The following is an 18,380-nucleotide window of genomic DNA, read 5'->3' as shown; positions in this document are numbered from 1 at the left end:
AATAGAAAACATGGAGGGGACGGAGTTCTCTGATACTTCTCCTATGCATCAGCGTGGAGACAGCTTCATCGAAGAACATACGGCTAGTCTGCATGAAGCAATTCAAACCGTGCCAGATAATCTACAGCATTTAGAATACGACCCCTGCCATGATACTACTCTCTCTATTGCGCTCTCTAGTCCATGTTGCCTCCCATTAAGAAAAACAAACCCACCATTCCTGCACCCCTGGCACTTCCCGCCAACCGTAAAATTTGTCTGCCCTGCAGTTTAATCTCCGATAACCAACTTCTCCCGACCATCAGCCCTCCTATTAAAGCCACAGGCCATGTCAGATTCAGGAGACGAGGCCGACTCGCGAACGGCCTCGTTTGGCGCCCCGCACGCCCGCAAAAATACTCCTTCCTCCCGAGCCCAGTCCGGCGACGACTCGCGTCCCACGAAAAAGCGGCGCCGCAACAGATCCCGCACAGCCAGCGATCTCAGCGACTTCGTCCCCAAGGGCGCGTCCTTTAGCGCTGTTTCATTAGAGGTCGACCCTGATGATACTTCTAGTTCTGGCTCGGACTCAGATAGTGCCTCGGACAAGTCTGATGCGCAAGATGTGCCTCCACCCGTCAATCCCCATGCGGGCAGCACTGCGCCGGCGATCAGTTGGAACCAAGGGAAGAAGACGGCTGTGAGGACGACTCTTGGGAAGCGCAAGGCGGGCTCGCAAGTGCCGTCTCCATCTATACCCCAGGCTCAACCGGAGCCGCAGCCACAGGCGCAGCCGCAGACCAACGGAAGTACCGCAGTCAGCACGGTAAATGGAACTTCTGCAAAGCAATTCAAAGCCGTCAACGGTACATACTGGCGCAGCCGCAGTGCCTCTGCGTCATCTGATGATGATGAAGGCTCGGAGGAAGGCGAGGTGAACACCGGGAGTGATTCGGACGATTCAGAGCTGGACTCCGAAGCCGACGATTCGCTCATGCTCAATATTGGCACCAAGGGAGATGGGATGGACGACTATGACCCAGAGTCTCTGTTGATGGGAAAGAGTCCTACCAACGGCCCTGTCAATGGACAGTCAAACGGGAACACTGGTGACTCAGTACAAACCGAGTCCAAGGAGGAGGCCTTCAAGCGATTCTCTCAAAAGTATCCCACTGCGCCTGTTTGCCTACTGGACTTGCAGCAGGATGATATGGATGTCCAGGCTAAATTTGTATACTGGGATCGAGACGTCAATGCCATCGATCTCCAACTTCCGGTTGGCTGCATCGAGTGTCTTCGTCAGGGCCACATGGCCGAAGTGTGTCCTACCAAGGAGGTACGTATCGTTCAAACTTGATAATGAAACTATCTTTAACGTGACATCTATACAGTGTGTCCATTGTGGATCATGGAACACCCACATAAGCACACAATGCCCCTCCTGGCGAAGATGCCAGCGCTGCCGTGAACGAGGCCATGTCCAAGGCGACTGCCCCTCTGCCCTCAAAAGTTCCGCCGCCGAAGTCCCCTGTGATTACTGCGGCTCTTCGACACATATGGAGTCCGACTGTGACCACCCACATAGTCTCCCATCGCGGGAACCCGTTTCCCAAACTATTTCGGTCTCCATCTCCTGCGCCCACTGCACAAGTGGGAACCATCTGATCGGAGACTGCCCCCATCTCCCTCCAGACCTCCAACAAAAAACTGCATGCTTCACCCTCAAGGATATCGATCCTGCCAGCATCACCAATCTGAACCTAGCAGCACCGTCGCGAAAAGGTCCCCCTCCGCCGAGCTATCAACGTGGCAAGGGACGTCGCGGTGGTGGTAATGGTGCTCGCACGCCGCCATCAAATAGCGAAGAAGACGGGATGCCCCGCAAGGGTGCCCGAAAGGGTCCCCCTCCGGCTCGTGGCCGAGGTCGCGGGTCCATCAAGTTTGGTAGCGGTGTTGGCTCAGATCAGCCTCGAAACAAGCCACCGCCATTCTCCCGTCCTAAGGGCCCGCCTCCTCGAGGTGGAGGGGGAGGTGGTGGTGGGAATCGCGGTCGTGGCCGTGGGCGCGGTGGGAAGCCCCGTGGAGGGCGACCGTGATAGATCACTTATGAAAGTAACGCCCAGTGTATGTTTGATTGACCTTTGGTTTGTGGGGACTTGTACATCAGTTATACAGAATCAATTAGACCTTTTTTGTATATGACCACCACGTCTATACAGCATTCCCAAATGAAATGAACGTCTATGCATATCATATTCATGACCCGGGTATGTTGTGTATAACCCAGCTCAATGCATACCAATCCCATCTGATACTACTCATGGCTCATGTACATCCTGCCCCTCCCTACCAAGGAATCCCCCCTCCAGAATATCAATCAACTCGTCCAACCGAGTAATGCAAAGATCCGTATGCGCATGCTCGCGCAGATGACTATTCCGCTCATTCACCAGCAACACCGTTGCCGCCCCGGCCGCATGTCCGGATGTCATATCGTCAATGCTATCTCCAACCTGTATACAGCATGGTAAGAAAATAGAAAGGGTAAAAATCTGCGGGTATCAGACGAATCAACGTACCATGATCAAATTCTCCGCGCGATTAGTCAACCCCCATTCACGGGCAATGTGCAAAATACCCGCTGGATCGGGCTTCGGAAGCAGGTTGGGTGTATCGCGAGTGATGATGGGTAGGAAGATGTGGCTGGGGAGGTGATTCTGGATGAGATAGTGGACTGGGGCTCTGCGGTTCCTCTGTGAGAAGTACGATACTAGGGTGTTGATATTTGGAAGGCATTGATCTGACTTACTCGAAATTACGCGTACAGAGTGCTCGTCGCAGTCCGCGGGATTTCAGGTAATCCATTAGCTTGGCGAGGCCTGGTTGAGGCTGTTGCTCGAGCATGGCGCGTCTTTCAACGGCTTGGACCTTGGCGACGGCCGCGGCGCGGTCTTCCGGTGTGGGAAGATCGCGGATGTGATGCAGGATGTCGATTGATTTGTCGATGCCGAGGGCGTCTCTGGAGCTGATGGTTAGAGGATATTATTTTTCACGGAAGAGCCTCCGGGGGAGCAGTGGCATATCTCAAGCTCCGCTGATAGAGAACATGACTCACCTCATTTCGGTGAACATGTGGTGTTGTGGTAGACTAGTGTCAATGGTTAATTTGATCTCTTTTATAATGCATTTGAAGCCAACGCTACATTCTCCGAAGTAGTGATGGCTTTCCTCGGATAAATGGTTGCATGCTGCATCGAACCATGCAAAAATATGCACACAGCCAATCAAGAGAACAAATGTCACTTTGGACTACCCCGATAGCTAGATCACAATCATTTTGAATGTATACTTACCACAAAGTCCCGTCCACATCAAAGACAATCCCCTTCAGCACTGGGGCGTCAGACGCCTTTTCGGCATCAAGCGGGGCAAATCGCCGCGGGCGAAGATGAGCACAATCCCCGACGATGGCAGACATAATGGCAGGTTTGGCAATGCGGAGGGATGCGAGGCGACTCGTCATGGATTCAAGTCTGGGGGAAACTGTGATGGAGATGGCAGTGAGTGGAGGAGGTTGCAGCGGAGTTCAGGCGGGAAAGAAGATTGGAGTTGGCTGGAGTGGAGGGCCCACTTTTGAGATCTATGGATCTATGAAATACATAGGGGGATCTATACTCTGGATTGTCATGAAAATCAATGGGTGCAAACAGCATCCAAATTGGTTCAAAACAGACTCGGAGGTTTGGCATTCGCACCTTCCTTCCTCTTGCACTTTCCCACCCTCTTGCACTTTTCCTATCCTCCCCTTCAACTTCACCTTCACCTTCACCACCTATCTTCCTATCTACAACACTTCCACTCAACGGCATTCCCACCACCTTCAGACTGCATTCATCTGATATTGAGTCATCAAAATGGCATTGACTTATTCCACTCATACTCCTCTCGCTCGCCACATTCTCCCCATCTCCTTCAGAACCTCCATCTCCCTCGTCTTCTTCCTTTTCTACCTTCAATTCCTCTACGCCATCTCTTTCATTCTGAACCCATTCAGGCCCTTAAAATATGGTCCTCGACCCTTCAAAAACGCTATCAAGCGTACTGAAACCCGGGTCATTGACATCATCGTTGAGATCCTTCCACCACCAATCTATCGTTCACCAGTCCCGAGTAGCGCCTTCCTGCATGAGGATGCTTTCTCACACCGGTCTACCACTGCCCACTGTGCCTCGCACCTGGGCTTTTATCGTGTACGCAGTGCACTCCCACGTGTCGTGGAGCTCGCCGAATTGCCCCAGGTTTATCATCCCGGTGCAGTTGGAAGAAGTCTTTCGCCCAGCTTGCACCACGAGAATCAGAGACCGGCTACCGATGCTGTGCAAATTGCTTCTGTGTCAACCAATCATGGAGCGCACAATTATCCCGGTTTCTCGTACTATGACGGCATGAGCAACACTACTCTTCCATCAACCAGTTGCCCAAACATCGCTCTGGCCGGTAATGGAAATCACCATGGTCTCATCGCCCCGCCGCCCACCCCAGTGCAGCCACAGCTTCAGCAGGAAGAGCAGCGACGAATCGTCCAGCTAGTCCACGGCATTCCCATTGAGGAGGTTGTTGAACTCAACTCTGTTGAAAAAATTCAGCCCACCCCCAGCATCAACACCATCATCAACTCCCCCACGGTCTCAACTGATGAGCCCAAAACTTCGCTCGCTGTCATCCCACCATCTTCATTACAGTACTCGTCACTACGGTACTCGTCATCACACTACACGGACAACAACTTGACTGATCTGAGTCTTGAGAGCAATCGTACCACCAAAACCCACTCGACACAGACTTATCCGCCCAAGTTTCCGGTCAGCGAATACACTTCCTTGGTTACGGAGTTATCGTCGTTTCGTGAGAAGGGGACGACTCATGTGCGGCCCTTTTCGGATTATTAGGGCAGAGAGCATTTTTTGCTTGTCTTTTTGCTTGTCTTTTTTTCTTCTCTTCTTTTCTGGAGTCGGATTGGTATGGAGCGATGGGAATTATGGTTGCGAGTAGGTTTGACATTTTTGTCGTTGAGAGTTCAATATTCAATTTTTATCGTCTCCATTGCTTCTACTCTGATATGTAACACAAGCGACAGCTTCACTTCAAGATTGGTCCGTGAACAAGACATATAGCACTGCATGGAAATGGTGGGGAGATAGTGCGAAAGCAATGTTCCATCCTCGAGTGGCCAGTTGCTGTAAGAACATAATCCTCCTCAAGTCCATATCCCCTTACCTTCTCGGGATATGGAACGCTAGTGAATGAATAGATCATTTGAATCTACACGGCATCACCTTCTAAGAAAAGGAGAAAGCCTGCAACCTGAAAAATCTCGTCCTTGGTCTAACCGAACAGTTAGACCTGAGCATCTTGTAAATTGCACCAACGAAGGACTATATCCACTATCTACAACCAAGACCCAGCGACCAGCCCTGGATTCGGCAATGCAATACGCAAAAGGATGAAAAGAGTCACAAATGATAAGATGAATCGCAATCGGAATCCGGGAGAGTCAAGAAAATCAAAACATGCTGGCTAGATTGCCCCATCCATCTGATGACTATTAACAGGAGGCGAGGAAGACAAGACAGGAAACATGAAATGGAATGCTCACGCTCATGCTCATGATCAGAAATAGAGGAAAGATTTTAGATCACCATGGCTCATAGATGGAATGGAATAGGGATGGGGATGTTTGGTGTCCCAGATACAGATAGACAAGATGGGATAAGCGATGATGAGGGTAATTGATTCAAGATCCAACCCTCGAATCCAAAACGCGATTTCGTCACTGTCGTAAAGGGCGTGATCGATGATGCCGAACAAAGAAAACAGCAGTCATCACATGAGAACAAAAGAATACTGAAAAACATGAAAAAGGAAATGTTGTAAGGGGGTAAAACAAAACTCGCTAGACAAGACACAAATACAAGCCCCCCGGGGTATCACAATGCGGTCAGGTCATAACGTCTCAATAATCATCGTCATAGTCGATCTGCATCGGACTGCCGCGGTATTGCTTGCGCTTGATGTTACTAGGGCTGTAGGCACCGCCGCCGGACGTGAGAGGTCGGGGACCCGTGGGTTTGCGGGTAGGTGGGGAGCGGATGGCAGAGCTCTGTAGAGGGATGGGGTTAGAAATGTTTGCTTGTTGGGGTGGGGTAGTGAATCGGAGAGCGGCTTGCTCGAAAGCGAAACGTACCCTTGAAGCAACGCGATCGCCGCTGTAGTTTTGTGTCTGCGCTTGTGTCTGGTCTTCTTCTTCGGGGACCTTGGGTGGACGCTCGGGGACGAGAGGTCCATTGTCCTTGACCTTGGGAGGGCGAGGAGGACCTGGTGTGCGGGTGCTTGTCTCTGAATATCCTGCGTCGGAGATGGGGGATAGACGGCTGCCCACACTGTAGCGATTTTGGTTGGGGTTCATGGGTGGAAGGCTGGGATTGGAACCCCATTGTTCAGAGTTGGGTGAGGTGGGAGTAGTGTATGACTGCGCCTGGTTCTCGAGCTGGTTCTGATACCGGCCGGTGGGACCCTGGCGAGGCTGAGGGTGCTGCAGATCCAGACTGCCGCGGTGGGCGCGGTACTTGGGCGCTTCGGAGACCTGGGAGGGAACCAGAGGAGATGGGGGACGGTTTTCCTCTTGCGTCTGATCAATGGTATAGGTAGACCGAATACGGTCGTCACCCTCGGGGTCGTAGTAGTCACCCGTCTTGTATGTATCCTGGGCGAGGTCTGAGCCAGAGCGGGACACTTCAGAGTAAGGGCGTTCCTTGCGGTTGGGCTGGATGCTGTTGCGGATATTGTCACCCATAGACGAGGCAGTCGTCTTGGACCAACGGGAGAACTTGGGGAAGATTGATGAGCTGCTGGACTTGTGCTTGCGGGCCTTGTCGGCGGAGTTCTTGGGGGTCGTCTCGGTGCTACGGGCTCCCGTGGCCACAGGCTTGCGAGGAGGCGTAGCAAGAGGCATGGACCCGGCTCGCTCGTGGCGGGCAGGCTCTTGAACAGGGAGATGGGCAGTCACATAGGGGTCACCCTCGTCGATCTCCAAATCATCGTCATCCTCTTCAGGGACGGTGTCGACACGGCGTTCCGCAGTGGCAGGTCGAGGACTACCCATGTAAGGAGAGCGGCTGCCCAAGGGAGCACCGTTCTGACCACTCGCGTCATGATCGTTAGGGTCAACGCCCCTAGGACCATTACGAGAAGTAGTGAAACCTTGACCTTCGCGCAGGGCCTCAACCTCGTCAAGCAACTGCTCCAGCATACCCTCAATCTTGGTAAGGTCATTCCCAGACTTCAGACTCAGGCCCTTCAGAGCACGCTTGAAGATGTTCTTCCGCTTGGCCTGGAGATCCTCTTCATCCTCCATGTTGAATTGACGGCTTCGAGCGCCACTCGGAGGTAGAGGTCGAGGCCCACCAAGAGCCCTGAGAGTTTGGTTGTGCTGCTTGCCACTCGAATCCTGAAGCATCTCATCCTGCTGAGCAATGAATTTCTTCATCTCTTCAAACGAGGTGCGCATTTCAGCAGCGCTTCGGACCAAAGTGACCAGAATCTCGGTATCTCTAGCGTTGCGTTGAGCATCGCGAACAGTAAGCTGAAATAAGGTTAGTAAACGTTTGGTCTGGGCGAGGTGTGAACGAATCAACTTACATGATCCATTAGAGCGACAATATCCTTGGACTGGATCCTCTCAATTCCACGTCCAGTAGCACTGTCATAAAGCGGCGATGCAACTCCATGAGAGTAACCACTGAAATGGCGCTGATGATTCGAATCAAACGGATCATCCGCTTGAGCAGGGCTATCAAAAGCACCAACTCCAGCCGCATCGGCACCCAGGCCGCGGGTACCTTGCTTGGGCGTGCCAATGCTTGGGGACATGGGGTTCGCAGCTGAGACGTAGCCTTCATCCTTGGCACCAGGAGGTGTACCAAACAGCTGACCATCATGCTGGTCAATCATGTAATCATCACCACCAAAGATATTCCGGGCAGTCTCATAGTACTCGGCGTCGAGACTGCGCTGGGCACCCTGGGCGTTTGCACCAGCTTGAGCAGCGGGGGAATCGTAATAAGAGACAGGTGCAGCAGCCCAGTGATCCTGGTCTACTGGAGCGACGCCACCAATGGGACCTTGAATGATGGATGGGTTGGTGTTTATCTCCGACTCGGACTCTTGACTGCGCTCCTCTGCATCGGCGAGAGAACTGTCAAGGCCACGGGCAGCGGCAGCGGCGATCCCCGCTTCCTCCAGATCTTCAATAGACTGAGTGACACTCTGAGGCGGCGATGTGACGCCCATGCGTCGAGGGAAAGAGGTCTCATCGAGACTGGGAGCCTCTTGGACTTGCTTCAGGGGGCTACCGCGCTTCTCGGGACTTCGGCTACCCGCACGCTCGAATTCGGTCTGAGAGCGATTGCCAGAATGCCCTGACGATTGAGACTCGAGGACAGAAGGGTCCATCAAGGAAGCGACAGCAGACTCGACACCAAGTGGGTGGACGAACTGGGGGTTTGCAGCGGCACCCTCCGCAACATGCTGACCCTCCTTCACCCGGTCCATGAAATCGACTTCGCTGTCAGCATATCCCAGGGAACGTCGAGATTCCTCATCATTTCCATACAGATCTTCCTCTGAAGCATGCCGGGAGTGCTCATACCCAAGCTCTGGGACCTCATCGTCATGCTTGTATTCACCCTGTTGGCTGTGGGGGCTGACGCCATTTCGAGTAGATCGGGCTAGGTCGGTGCTTGGCGCAGAAGACAGAGAATCGATTGAAAGACGGGGTTCCATCTCATGTTGTTGGACTCCGGAAAGACGCTGATTCTTATACTGGCCGTAAGTTTCAGTTTGATCGCTCGCCACGCTTTGAATAGGACTCAAAGCTCGGCCAGTCTCATAACGATCCTCGTGAATGGGGTGGGCAGCATCAAGCAGGTTGGCGGCGGCGGCAGCAGCAATAGCCCCTTCCCCATAGTCCGTGCCAGGCGACTGACTTTTACCACGCAGGTCGCGATCGGAGGCACTGTGGACAGAGAGATCGCGCTGTGACTGGTTTCCATGGCGCATCCTCAGCTCATGTCCTGCATCCAAGGGAGTTCTCGTGGGTGTTCGCAAGGACGGAGAAGCAAGTTGTCGTGGAGACCCGCGAAGCACCTCACCATGCAGGATGTTTTGGTTCGGGCCGGGGCTCTCGGTACGTTCAGAGAGCAAGGAGGCTCTGGTCAGCTCAGAATCAATCTCGCTGTGCATCGGCATTCGCGGGACATTGTGCTTGTTGAAAACCAGTTCAGTCTCAGTGACGCCAAAGTTCTCAACGCTCTTTCGAGAACCACTGTCTCTTCGCTCGGTTTGCTCGGTTTGGCCAAGACTGGACTGGGAGTCGTGATGTTTGAGAGACACCGCGGTCAGAGCCGAGCCCACACGTCCGGCTGCCTGGGCATCTCGAAGACCCTTACTCTTTTGCCGTCGCAGCTTGTCCTGCTCAGTGAGCTCTGGTCGACCCCATTTCACCCAGGCATTGTCAGAGGTCTCGCTGCTCTTGCTGGATTTGCGTGTTTTGGGAATGTCCCTCGATCGTGGCCCTGATTCAGCTAACAAGATGCCCTCATCCTTGCTGTCCTTGTTCAGAACAACTCTTGGCTTGATAATGTCAGGTGCACTTGAATGCTTGGACAATCGTCGACCCAGCTCATCTCGGGAGCTGGTAGATGAGTAATTTGTCATCATGTCGCGCTCTCGCTCAAATCTGTTCGTATTCTTCATGACCTTCTGGTCTTTCTTAAGCTCTTTCAGCTCAGGCAGAATCAACCTTCGAATGGCATCTTCTACCGTCTCCAACAGTTTTGGGTTGTTGATCGAGGATTTGGAGGCGCCGGATCGAATGGAATATTGATCACCAGACTTGCGATTGGAAGAGACAGCCGAGGTGCTCAGCAAGCTGGATTCAGGGCTGGGGATAATGTCGTCCTCATGATACTTCCGACGGGATGGTTTGGGCTCGGCCTCCAAATAGTCCTTGTTGCGGGAGCTCTTGCTCCGATGTTTATGTTTGTGTTTGCCGCTGGACACTTCTTGCGGTGATCCGCTCAATTTCTCAGCGACTCGATGGGCAAAGCGCTCCTTGCTAAGGCTGCGACTGCGCTGTCGAGATGGTGTCTTGAGGAGATCCTTGTCATCGCGACTGGCACCGCGCTCCATACTTTGGCTGCGCTTGCGCCGGGGACCGGCCGAGGAAGTAGCGTCGAGCATACTGTCGGCGGGCATAGACGAGATGTCCGATGCAGGAAGCACGAATCGAGTATCGCGCGAGACAGTGGAGAGCTCACTCCCGTGATCGCGATTCACAAATTCAATCTCCACGGGCGGGCGTTGCGACGAATGTTGACCTTCCTCGTCAGCCGAGTTGCTTTCGCTCAGACTCTGCTCATCCAAGCCGGACTCGGCCAGCTGCTTGGGCTTGGAACTGGGGGAGGTAAATGAAATGCGCCGGGTGTATGAAGGCTTGCGACTGCTGGACTCGGTGATCTGGATCCGGTCCTTATTCTTGGACTTTCGGGCCCCGGAGGGAGTAACTCGAACTCGCACGCTGGGCCTGGAGACCACACCACCGGATTCCTTCCCGCCTTCGAAGTACTCGATCAGCAGGGAGGTTTGCGAGTCACGATGTGAGCGCGACAGTTTGTCGTCCCGGTCCCGATGAGGCCGGGTGGAGACAGTGATGGGGCTACCGTCGTCTGGGATTGAGTACGACGTCTTGTCTGTGCGGCGAGAAATGTCAGTTGCCAGATCTGTGCCCGTAGTACTGCCGCCCGTGGTGTCGACAAGGGATTCTGTAGGAGCGGGGAGAATAGGTCTGCGGGTGTCGACCCCCATGGTTGAAGGAGGGCAGGCTGGGAGGAGGAGGGGTGTCCGGGGGCAGCTGTTTTGGTTCTATTTCTCTCTAGATGCGCCCGTTTGTTTTTTTGCTCCCGGTTCCTCAGCCCGACAATCGCATGCTCCTATCGAGAAGAATGGATCTCGGTAGACTGTTGCAAAAAGGGGGGATTGTGGTCACTTGGTGGTGTTCCGTGCTATCGGATTGGGGGGTGCCACGAATTGTGGTAGTGATGGTGGCGGTGGGGGAGGCTTATGGTAGGAATGTCGAGGATCGGGGAGATGGAGAACGACGTGGGCAAGGAGGGAGGGGTAGTAGAGACAAGAATGTCTCGAATATTAGGAGTATTAAGAAGCGTACCAGCGCAAGTCACCACCGCGTGGGAGCAAAGAAGGAGGATGAGAGGGAGAGAAACAGCAACGGTGTGAGGTGGTTGCTATGCGGGCTGATGTTCGAACGAGCTTCGTTTCGGCCGATCTCCTCACATGAAAAGGGCCCGGGAGAGAAAGAGACGAGATGTGAGTATGCGATTATGCGAGGGATAGACCCAGAGACAGGGGGATGAGAGTGTGGAGAGGAAAGACAAGGTTGAGTAAGAAAGGGAGAGATAATGGAGAAATGGAGAGAGAAGAAGAATTAATTGCAGAGTCCATCAGCCGAAGGATGGCCAGCAGGGTAAGTACCTAGCAGTGAGGATGTCGTACGTCCGGCAGCGACCCAAATTGGGTGGTGAACAGTGGCCCAGCCTCCCGCGCAAAAAAAGAAAAAAGAGAATGGCTGGGACCTCCACAAGTTCATCCCAGATCTTCCCAAGATAGTGGTATACAAAATCAAAAATTGATAGTCTAGATCAGTAGGAAACTCTACGTGATCATTAAACAAACTTACTCTGTCCACACTGTGTTGATGGAATAAACAAACGGAGCCGTGGGTTTAGGCTGCGGATCCCATCGGGCGGACCGCGGTGGTTCCTTGGTTCTTGACACTATGTACAGTTACATAGAACTTATCTTGTTTACTTTCACTGCTCTACTACTATATTCAATGCCATATCTTTCATACTATCCTAACTAATTGATCCTCCGTCCCTCACATTATCTCCCTCTTCCACTCCACCCTTCTCCATCATCTCTCCACCTCCCCCCATCTCCCCATCTCCCCATCACCCCGGCAATACAACCACCACGCACGGCCGACCCATGACTTGACCTGTTCGTTCCGCCTGTCACACCCAGCACCACAACACGGACCAACAAAAACCTGCGGCCCTCCGTGGGGCGGCCGCTGGCAATCGCCGCAAATCCGTTGGCCCAGTTGCTGAACCGGTTCAACCGCGGCGAAAAGTGGGCAAAAGTGGGCAAAGTCGTCGCCCTGACGACGGGACCCTTTATCCTCCTCCAAACTGACCAGATTCTTAGTAGTGCCTGACCAGCAAGACAATAACTGACAGAACTCACCAGTCAATCGTCCGACGAGGCTTATAAGAAACAAAGTACGAAGCAACGTACTCCGAACTACCCTCCAGCCAGCCAACCAGTCCCCCTCCACAGACTAAACGGGCTCTAGGCAGACTGACAGGGCTGGGGGAGGGCTGCGGAGGACCCCGTGATTGGCCCCAACAACTGCCAACTCATCCATCTCATCACATCAAAGATCCTGGCCGATGTTGTAGCCAGTGAGCAACCATACGAGAGGCTGTCATTGTCCAGCCCCGCGATTGACAGACTTGGCCGATAACGTGTCGGGCGGATATATTCAATTGTACATCTTTCTTACTATTCTACGGAGTAATTACTTTTGAATGCTCATGTCTAATCCAGGGAACTAACGAGTTAGCGGAATAACCTGCTTACTATGCAAGGCAAAGAGACTGCTGCAACGATTCCTGTTGGGGCCATGCAAGTCACTGGGAATTTTCATCGGGCCTGCTTCTGCTTGTACATTACGTACACATTTATAGACTCTGATGGCTGCAACAGGCAAGCATGTCACAAAATATGGCAATCCATAGGTTGACTACTATGTAAATTCGATATGACAACTTCCGTACTCGTCGCCGATATGAAAGCAACTGAAAAATTCCAGTCAGGATGGATTCCGGGGTAGCGTTGGCTTATTCATTGATGTTTGGTGATTCCTCCTCCAATGATCCCCATTCCGTTCAATATGGTTGACCAGAAGCTGCTCTTGAATAGACGAACAGGCAGGATTCTCTCGATTATGTTCTCGTGGTACTAAAGATCCAGTTGCATGCCACTCCCCACGTGGGAGACAGACGCCTCTTGCTTTCCACATGGCAGTGGTCGACATCCGAAGCATTCCTGGGCTATCATCCTACATGTACATAGGGGTCGTACATAATGAAGAATACGAAGAAGATGACAATCAAATAGGGCGAAAACGGGAGTCCATATAGAATGAAAATGAAAATGAATAAAATAAATATATCTACACTAATCAACGCCGTAATCCCCAAGATGAAGATGCAGGGACGAGACACTTTTGTGGATCCAACTCACACATATCAAATGAGCCATTAATAAAATGGCAAACAAGAAATGACACCAACACCTCACATACTTCCAAATTACCTCGGAGTAGTCTATCTAGTCATCGTGCTTCCGCTTGTATTTCAAGCCTTTACCACCCTTGGGCTGGCTGCCGTATGTCCGGCGGCCCTGCTGCTCTTGCTTCTTGTCCCGGCTCAGACTGGCGCCCAGCGAGATGTCGACCCGGGGCGGGGCTGAGAAACCGAAGCCCTTGGCCACCTTGACCAGGTCCAGCTTGTGCACGTCGAAGACGGAGCGGAGGGAGTGCGAGGCGTAGGCTTGGAGGTATGAGCGGTAACCTTCCTTGGCGGACTGGGAGAAAGAGTAAGTATCTGGTATGATTTGAGATAGAGGGAGCTGTTTTGTAACGGAGACTTACCTTGTTGAGATAGTAGTTCTGGCCAATGAGCTTCTCCAGCTGAGACTGGACGTTGACGATCTTCGAGCTGGGGAACTCAAACTCAACGACGGGCACACGGGCCTCCTTGAGGTGCTTCAGGAAGCCAACCTCAGAAGGCTGCAGGAACATCAGACTGCGGCCCTTGCCGTTGGCACCACGGGCGGTTCGACCGACGCGGTGAATGTAGTCACGTGGGTCATCTGGGGGATCGAACTGGATGATCCAGTCGACAGCGGGGATCTATAGAAGGAGGCGGTCAGTTTGATATCATACAAGGCGATTGAGCAACGGGAGGACAAACATCAAGGCCACGAGCAGCAACATCGGTACAGATCAGAGTACCCTGCTTGGCGTTACAGAACTCAAAGAAAGTGTTGGTACGTTTTTGCTGCTTTTGCTTGCCGTGCAGCTCCAGCACGGGAAGATCGATATAGTTGAGAAGCTCGGCGTGGTACTTGACGCAGTTACAGCTGGAGAAGAATACAATGATCTTCTTCTTGAGGTTGCGCTTGAGGAATGAGAACAGAAGCAGGAAACGCTTGTCGGCTTCACAGAGCACGTAGCCCTGCTCCAGACCCTCGACGGTAGAGTGCTCCTTGCGGTGGTCGACGTTGATGTACAGGGGACCGGGGCGCAATGAAATCCGGGCCAAATCCTCGACCTTGGTAGTTTGCGTGGCAGAGAACAGCATGGTCTGGCGCTCCTCGGTGGGCAGGATCTTCACAATCTGGCGCATCTCGTCCTCGAAACCAACTTCGAGAATACGATCCGCCTCGTCAATGACCAGGGTCTTCAGGTTCTTGAAAACAAAGCCCTGGGTGTTTTGAAGGTGGTCGAGCAGACGACCGGGGGTAGCGATCAGCAGGTTGACACCCTTGACCAGCTTCTCGGCCTCGGCGCGGCGGTTGGCACCACCGATAACGATACCGTAGGTTTGAGAGTGGTGCGCCATCAGCTCACGAGCAACACCGAAGATCTGCAGAGCCAGCTCACGGGTGGGAGAGACGACGAGAACACCGGTACCGTTTCGGGGCTTGAAGCGCAAAGCGCTGAGCATCTCCACCGCGGGGATCAAGAAGGACAGAGTCTTTCCAGAGCCAGTCTTCGCAGCACCCAGAACATCACGACCAGCCAACAAGGGTGGGATGGTGCGCTGTTGAATCTCGGTCATTGTCTCGAAGCCCATATCTTGAATTCCCTTCATGGTCTTCTCGGAAAGGTTCAACTCGCTGAACTTTTGCAGCTCGCCCTCGATCTGCGGCAGACGGACTTGGTCCATGACAGGGAGATCTTCACCCTTGCCATTGGCCTCCTCCACGTCGTCCTTGTCGTCATCGTTAACATCCTCCTCGTCCTCATTGTCTTCGACGTCCTCGGCATCCTCGGCCTCGCTGGCGCTTTCCTCGTCGTCACTTGGTGAATGGCTAACTTTGCGCTTCTTGGTCGACTTATCCGTGGCAGGCTTGGCAGGGGCGGCGGCCTTCTTCGATTTCACAGCAGGGCTTGACTGAGCCTCGACTGGCTTGGGAACCTCCTCATCGTCGGCTCCGGCACGAGCGCCATGCTTTCTCTTGCGCTTCTTGGTGATGGACTTTGCGGAGTCCACGGGGCCTGGCATCTTGCCGCTTGTTGCACAGGAAAAACTGTGAATATCAAGTGGAAGATATTAAATCGGCTCACGAGGTTTTCTGCTAATTTGGGATCGATCGTAGGTTATGTTTTGATCTCCGAGGGGATATCCTATCGCTACGGAAAATCGGGTTGCTACTTTTTTTTTCTGGCCGGTGAGGCTGGGCAGAATCTCCACATCACGTGTTGATAGCGTGTTTCATTGCTGCCCTGATATGAAGGCAGTCAGGCACTCAGGCACCAAGGTATTAAGGCATAAACATGTCCTTTCACAGACCAGATCCAAGCCAAGGAGAACACCTATGGAGGTCGCATCACTATCAGTGAATGTCAAATCCTAAAAATCCATGCCTCCGCTCTTTGAGTACTTGCTCACTGTGGAGAATAAGATATATCACAACTTCACATTTAATTTCTTGAACCCTGTTCACAGCCCCTTTCACCTCAGACAGGTCGCAAGAGCTCTCAGATGAAACATGCAAAGTGCTGCCGAGCTACAAACCAAGAGCTGTGCACTGTAGTACAAATGCTGCCTGGGTATCAAGATCTTGGCATTTAATTTGGGCGAACATTAGTACAATGTCCGTGTACAGTGCTGGTAGGATGTGCAAGGTCCAGCATACAAACTAGGCTAAAACGATTACGAATACGCGACCGACAAGCACTGGCTTTGCATGGTCTATTATTGTGATTAATGTTCCAGTCTTGAAAACTATCCCACCTGTCATGGCGATAGACCTGAGACAAGAAAGGCTGTAAACAGGGTTATATGACCCCATATCGAATCGCAACAGGTTTATTCGTATTCTAAGTAAAGGCTAGATGAGATATAGGGCTGCAGCGCCTGCCAGATAATCGCATTTTCATACGAAGTCCAACGACAACCAAAGAGTATTTGAACAAAAAACAGAGATTTCAAGCCCAGCGACTCAGGGACGAATCAAAAGAGGGGTTCAAAGAGCGTGAAATTAAAGCTGGACCCAGGAACCAGTCACAAGCCACGCAACCCTCCCCAAAACCCTGATCCAAAAATAGCCCCTACCGCCGTCCATGGCTCTTGGGCGGTGACAGCTTAGGCAACATGATTCAGAATTCGCGAAAAGCTTCAAAGTTGATCCTCGAGGGCGATCGCATTCTAGGAGATGACGTTCTACAGAGACGGGAGAATGGACGGGATAGTTCACGTCATGACGCGCACTCAAGGGTGGTGATCTACGTATTGATCAGTGCTCCGCACGGTGATCAGGGATGGACAAAAGACTCGGGAGGTAGTACAGTATAAATCATTCTTTGTATAAATTCTTGGGAGTATAGTTACAGTATGCCACACATATAAAGACAAAGCATGTCTGTATGTATAAGACATAAGACATCAATGCACACGTGGACTAGAGATCATTCAGCCTCCCGCCAAGAATCGATACAGACAGCGACATCTGAAACATGGCATCAGATGTAGTTCACGCGGCATCAAAGTCTGTGTCAGTGTGTATCTAACGAGCGGGACCCACATTTGTATTGAAACTTCGAGGAATATAAAATCATATTGAATTTTATGCTGAAAGATGAAGCCTAGAGTATGTAGGAGTAGCATGCAGTAATAATTGAGGCCTGGAATTAGGGTATTGGGTGGGTGCTTGAGGGAGGCTGTGCAACGCCAAAGCCCCAGGAAGATTGGATCTTACCCCTTCGTCGATCAGCTATGTGCACCACTCGAGTTCTGACTCTCGAGACGTTTTTGTGCTGAAAAGCATTCAAATTTTTAGTTTTTGGTCGGATGAGCATGACCGGCCATGCCCCCGCCGCTTGGATACCTTTGACTGGTTGATGGATGGGTCATCGGTCATATCTACAGTAGGTCATGAGATATGATACCGAGTAAAGTACGGAGTATACTCGACTTAAGTGGCTTGTACAAGAATAAGCTCAAGGAAGGACATAAGGTGTACAATTCTGAGCCGGAGTTCTCATACTTAGTTATACAGTAAAATGTACGGAGTACCCTTCTAGGCGCTTGATAGACCATTTTGGCCCCCTTGTTCGGTTCAGGGGTACATATAACTCTCTTCATTTCAAAAGAGGAGGGATAGGCTGGGCATTGTAGGCAGACAAAATAACAGGTATTGTATGTACAATTTTATGAAAGAATTGGCGCCCGCTAATTGCTAGTTAGCATACCATAGGCCTCTCGCTACTAGACAAGACCGACCTTGAATCCTTTGTATCTTGCCAACCCTAGAGAACCCTTCAAACCCTTGTGCCCTTGAACCCGGGAACGGTACAGGTCCTCTCTAAGGTTACGATGTGCAAAGAGACTATCCACTTCCTCTTTCCCCTGGACAACAGGAACCAGTCAGTGAGCGCTGCTTCAGGTCACTCCACATCTGGGGGCGACAGTTCCTTTGGTACGAGGGATGAGGCAATCCGCACTCTGCAGACCCGCTTAAGCCCGCCACGATCCATCAACCGCTTTCGGGGGGCCCAGAACCTTTCCCGAGGACGCGTGTTCAGGAACGATACAGACTGGGCGAAGCTAAGGGCCCTGGCAGTGATCAGGGTATGATAGAGAGGCTTAGTGTAGTCGTTGATATCGTAATTGTATAGATGTTTACAAACAATACAAAGCCAGTCGTGTGGTCTTGTCGATCTCCATGAAATCAGACGCCGTAGACATCATCGATCACAGGCATGTTTTTTTATGTTTTTTCCCCTTGGGCCTTAGCATCCGTATGGTAACTTAGTTAGTCAGCCCCCCTCGAAATAGAATGACACTGATCAGATGATGGTAATCATCGCTGATTGGTCCGTGTGCCGCCGCCCAGGCGTGCCAAGCGGAGGTCCTGTAATGCTATGACAGTATCATACCATACCTGTCCTTAACCCCAAGTCCTGACTCGGT

General features: G+C 52.1%; 5 protein-coding genes across 5 annotated transcripts; 2 read left to right on the top strand and 3 right to left on the bottom strand.

Annotated features, from left to right (window-relative positions):
• Positions 1-328: 328 nt before the first annotated feature.
• Positions 329-2,075, top strand: N7473_002229 (zinc knuckle domain protein; the record flags this gene model as incomplete). The annotated part of the gene is made up of 2 exons (XM_057148169.1): positions 329-1,315; positions 1,371-2,075. The coding sequence occupies 2 exons, from the start codon at positions 329-331 to the stop codon at positions 2,073-2,075; spliced, it is 1,692 nt and encodes a 563-aa protein (XP_057011823.1).
• Positions 2,076-2,297: 222 nt separating this feature from the next.
• Positions 2,298-3,502, bottom strand: N7473_002228 (putative haloacid dehalogenase-like hydrolase; the record flags this gene model as incomplete). The annotated part of the gene is made up of 5 exons (XM_057148168.1): positions 2,298-2,492; positions 2,559-2,721; positions 2,789-2,998; positions 3,095-3,127; positions 3,333-3,502. 5 exons carry the CDS (start codon positions 3,500-3,502, stop codon positions 2,298-2,300), a joined length of 771 nt encoding a protein of 256 aa, XP_057011822.1.
• Positions 3,503-3,893: 391 nt separating this feature from the next.
• Positions 3,894-4,928, top strand: N7473_002227 (uncharacterized protein; the record flags this gene model as incomplete). Its single annotated transcript, XM_057148167.1, has 1 exon — positions 3,894-4,928. One exon carries the CDS (start codon positions 3,894-3,896, stop codon positions 4,926-4,928), a length of 1,035 nt encoding a protein of 344 aa, XP_057011821.1.
• Positions 4,929-5,992: 1,064 nt separating this feature from the next.
• Positions 5,993-10,902, bottom strand: N7473_002226 (uncharacterized protein; the record flags this gene model as incomplete). Its single annotated transcript, XM_057148166.1, has 3 exons — positions 5,993-6,139; positions 6,224-7,621; positions 7,678-10,902. The coding sequence occupies 3 exons, from the start codon at positions 10,900-10,902 to the stop codon at positions 5,993-5,995; spliced, it is 4,770 nt and encodes a 1,589-aa protein (XP_057011820.1).
• A 2,407-nt stretch (positions 10,903-13,309) lies between these two features.
• Positions 13,310-15,602, bottom strand: has1 (ATP-dependent RNA helicase HAS1). The gene is made up of 3 exons (XM_057148165.1): positions 14,154-15,602; positions 13,832-14,092; positions 13,310-13,764 (listed from the first exon to the last, which is right to left on the bottom strand). The coding sequence occupies exons 1-3, from the start codon at positions 15,468-15,470 to the stop codon at positions 13,510-13,512; spliced, it is 1,833 nt and encodes a 610-aa protein (XP_057011819.1). The 5' UTR covers positions 15,471-15,602; the 3' UTR covers positions 13,310-13,509.
• Between the last annotated feature and the right edge of the window lie 2,778 nt (positions 15,603-18,380).

The sequence above is a fragment of the Penicillium subrubescens genome (assembly GCF_028828155.1).
Source record: "Penicillium subrubescens strain IBT 31985 chromosome Unknown utg000002l_segment0_segment0, whole genome shotgun sequence".
In the NCBI taxonomy this organism is placed as follows: Eukaryota; Fungi; Ascomycota; class Eurotiomycetes; order Eurotiales; family Aspergillaceae; genus Penicillium; species Penicillium subrubescens.
Note: the sequence above shows the minus strand (reverse complement) of the source record. Positions and strands in the feature narration are given on the sequence as shown.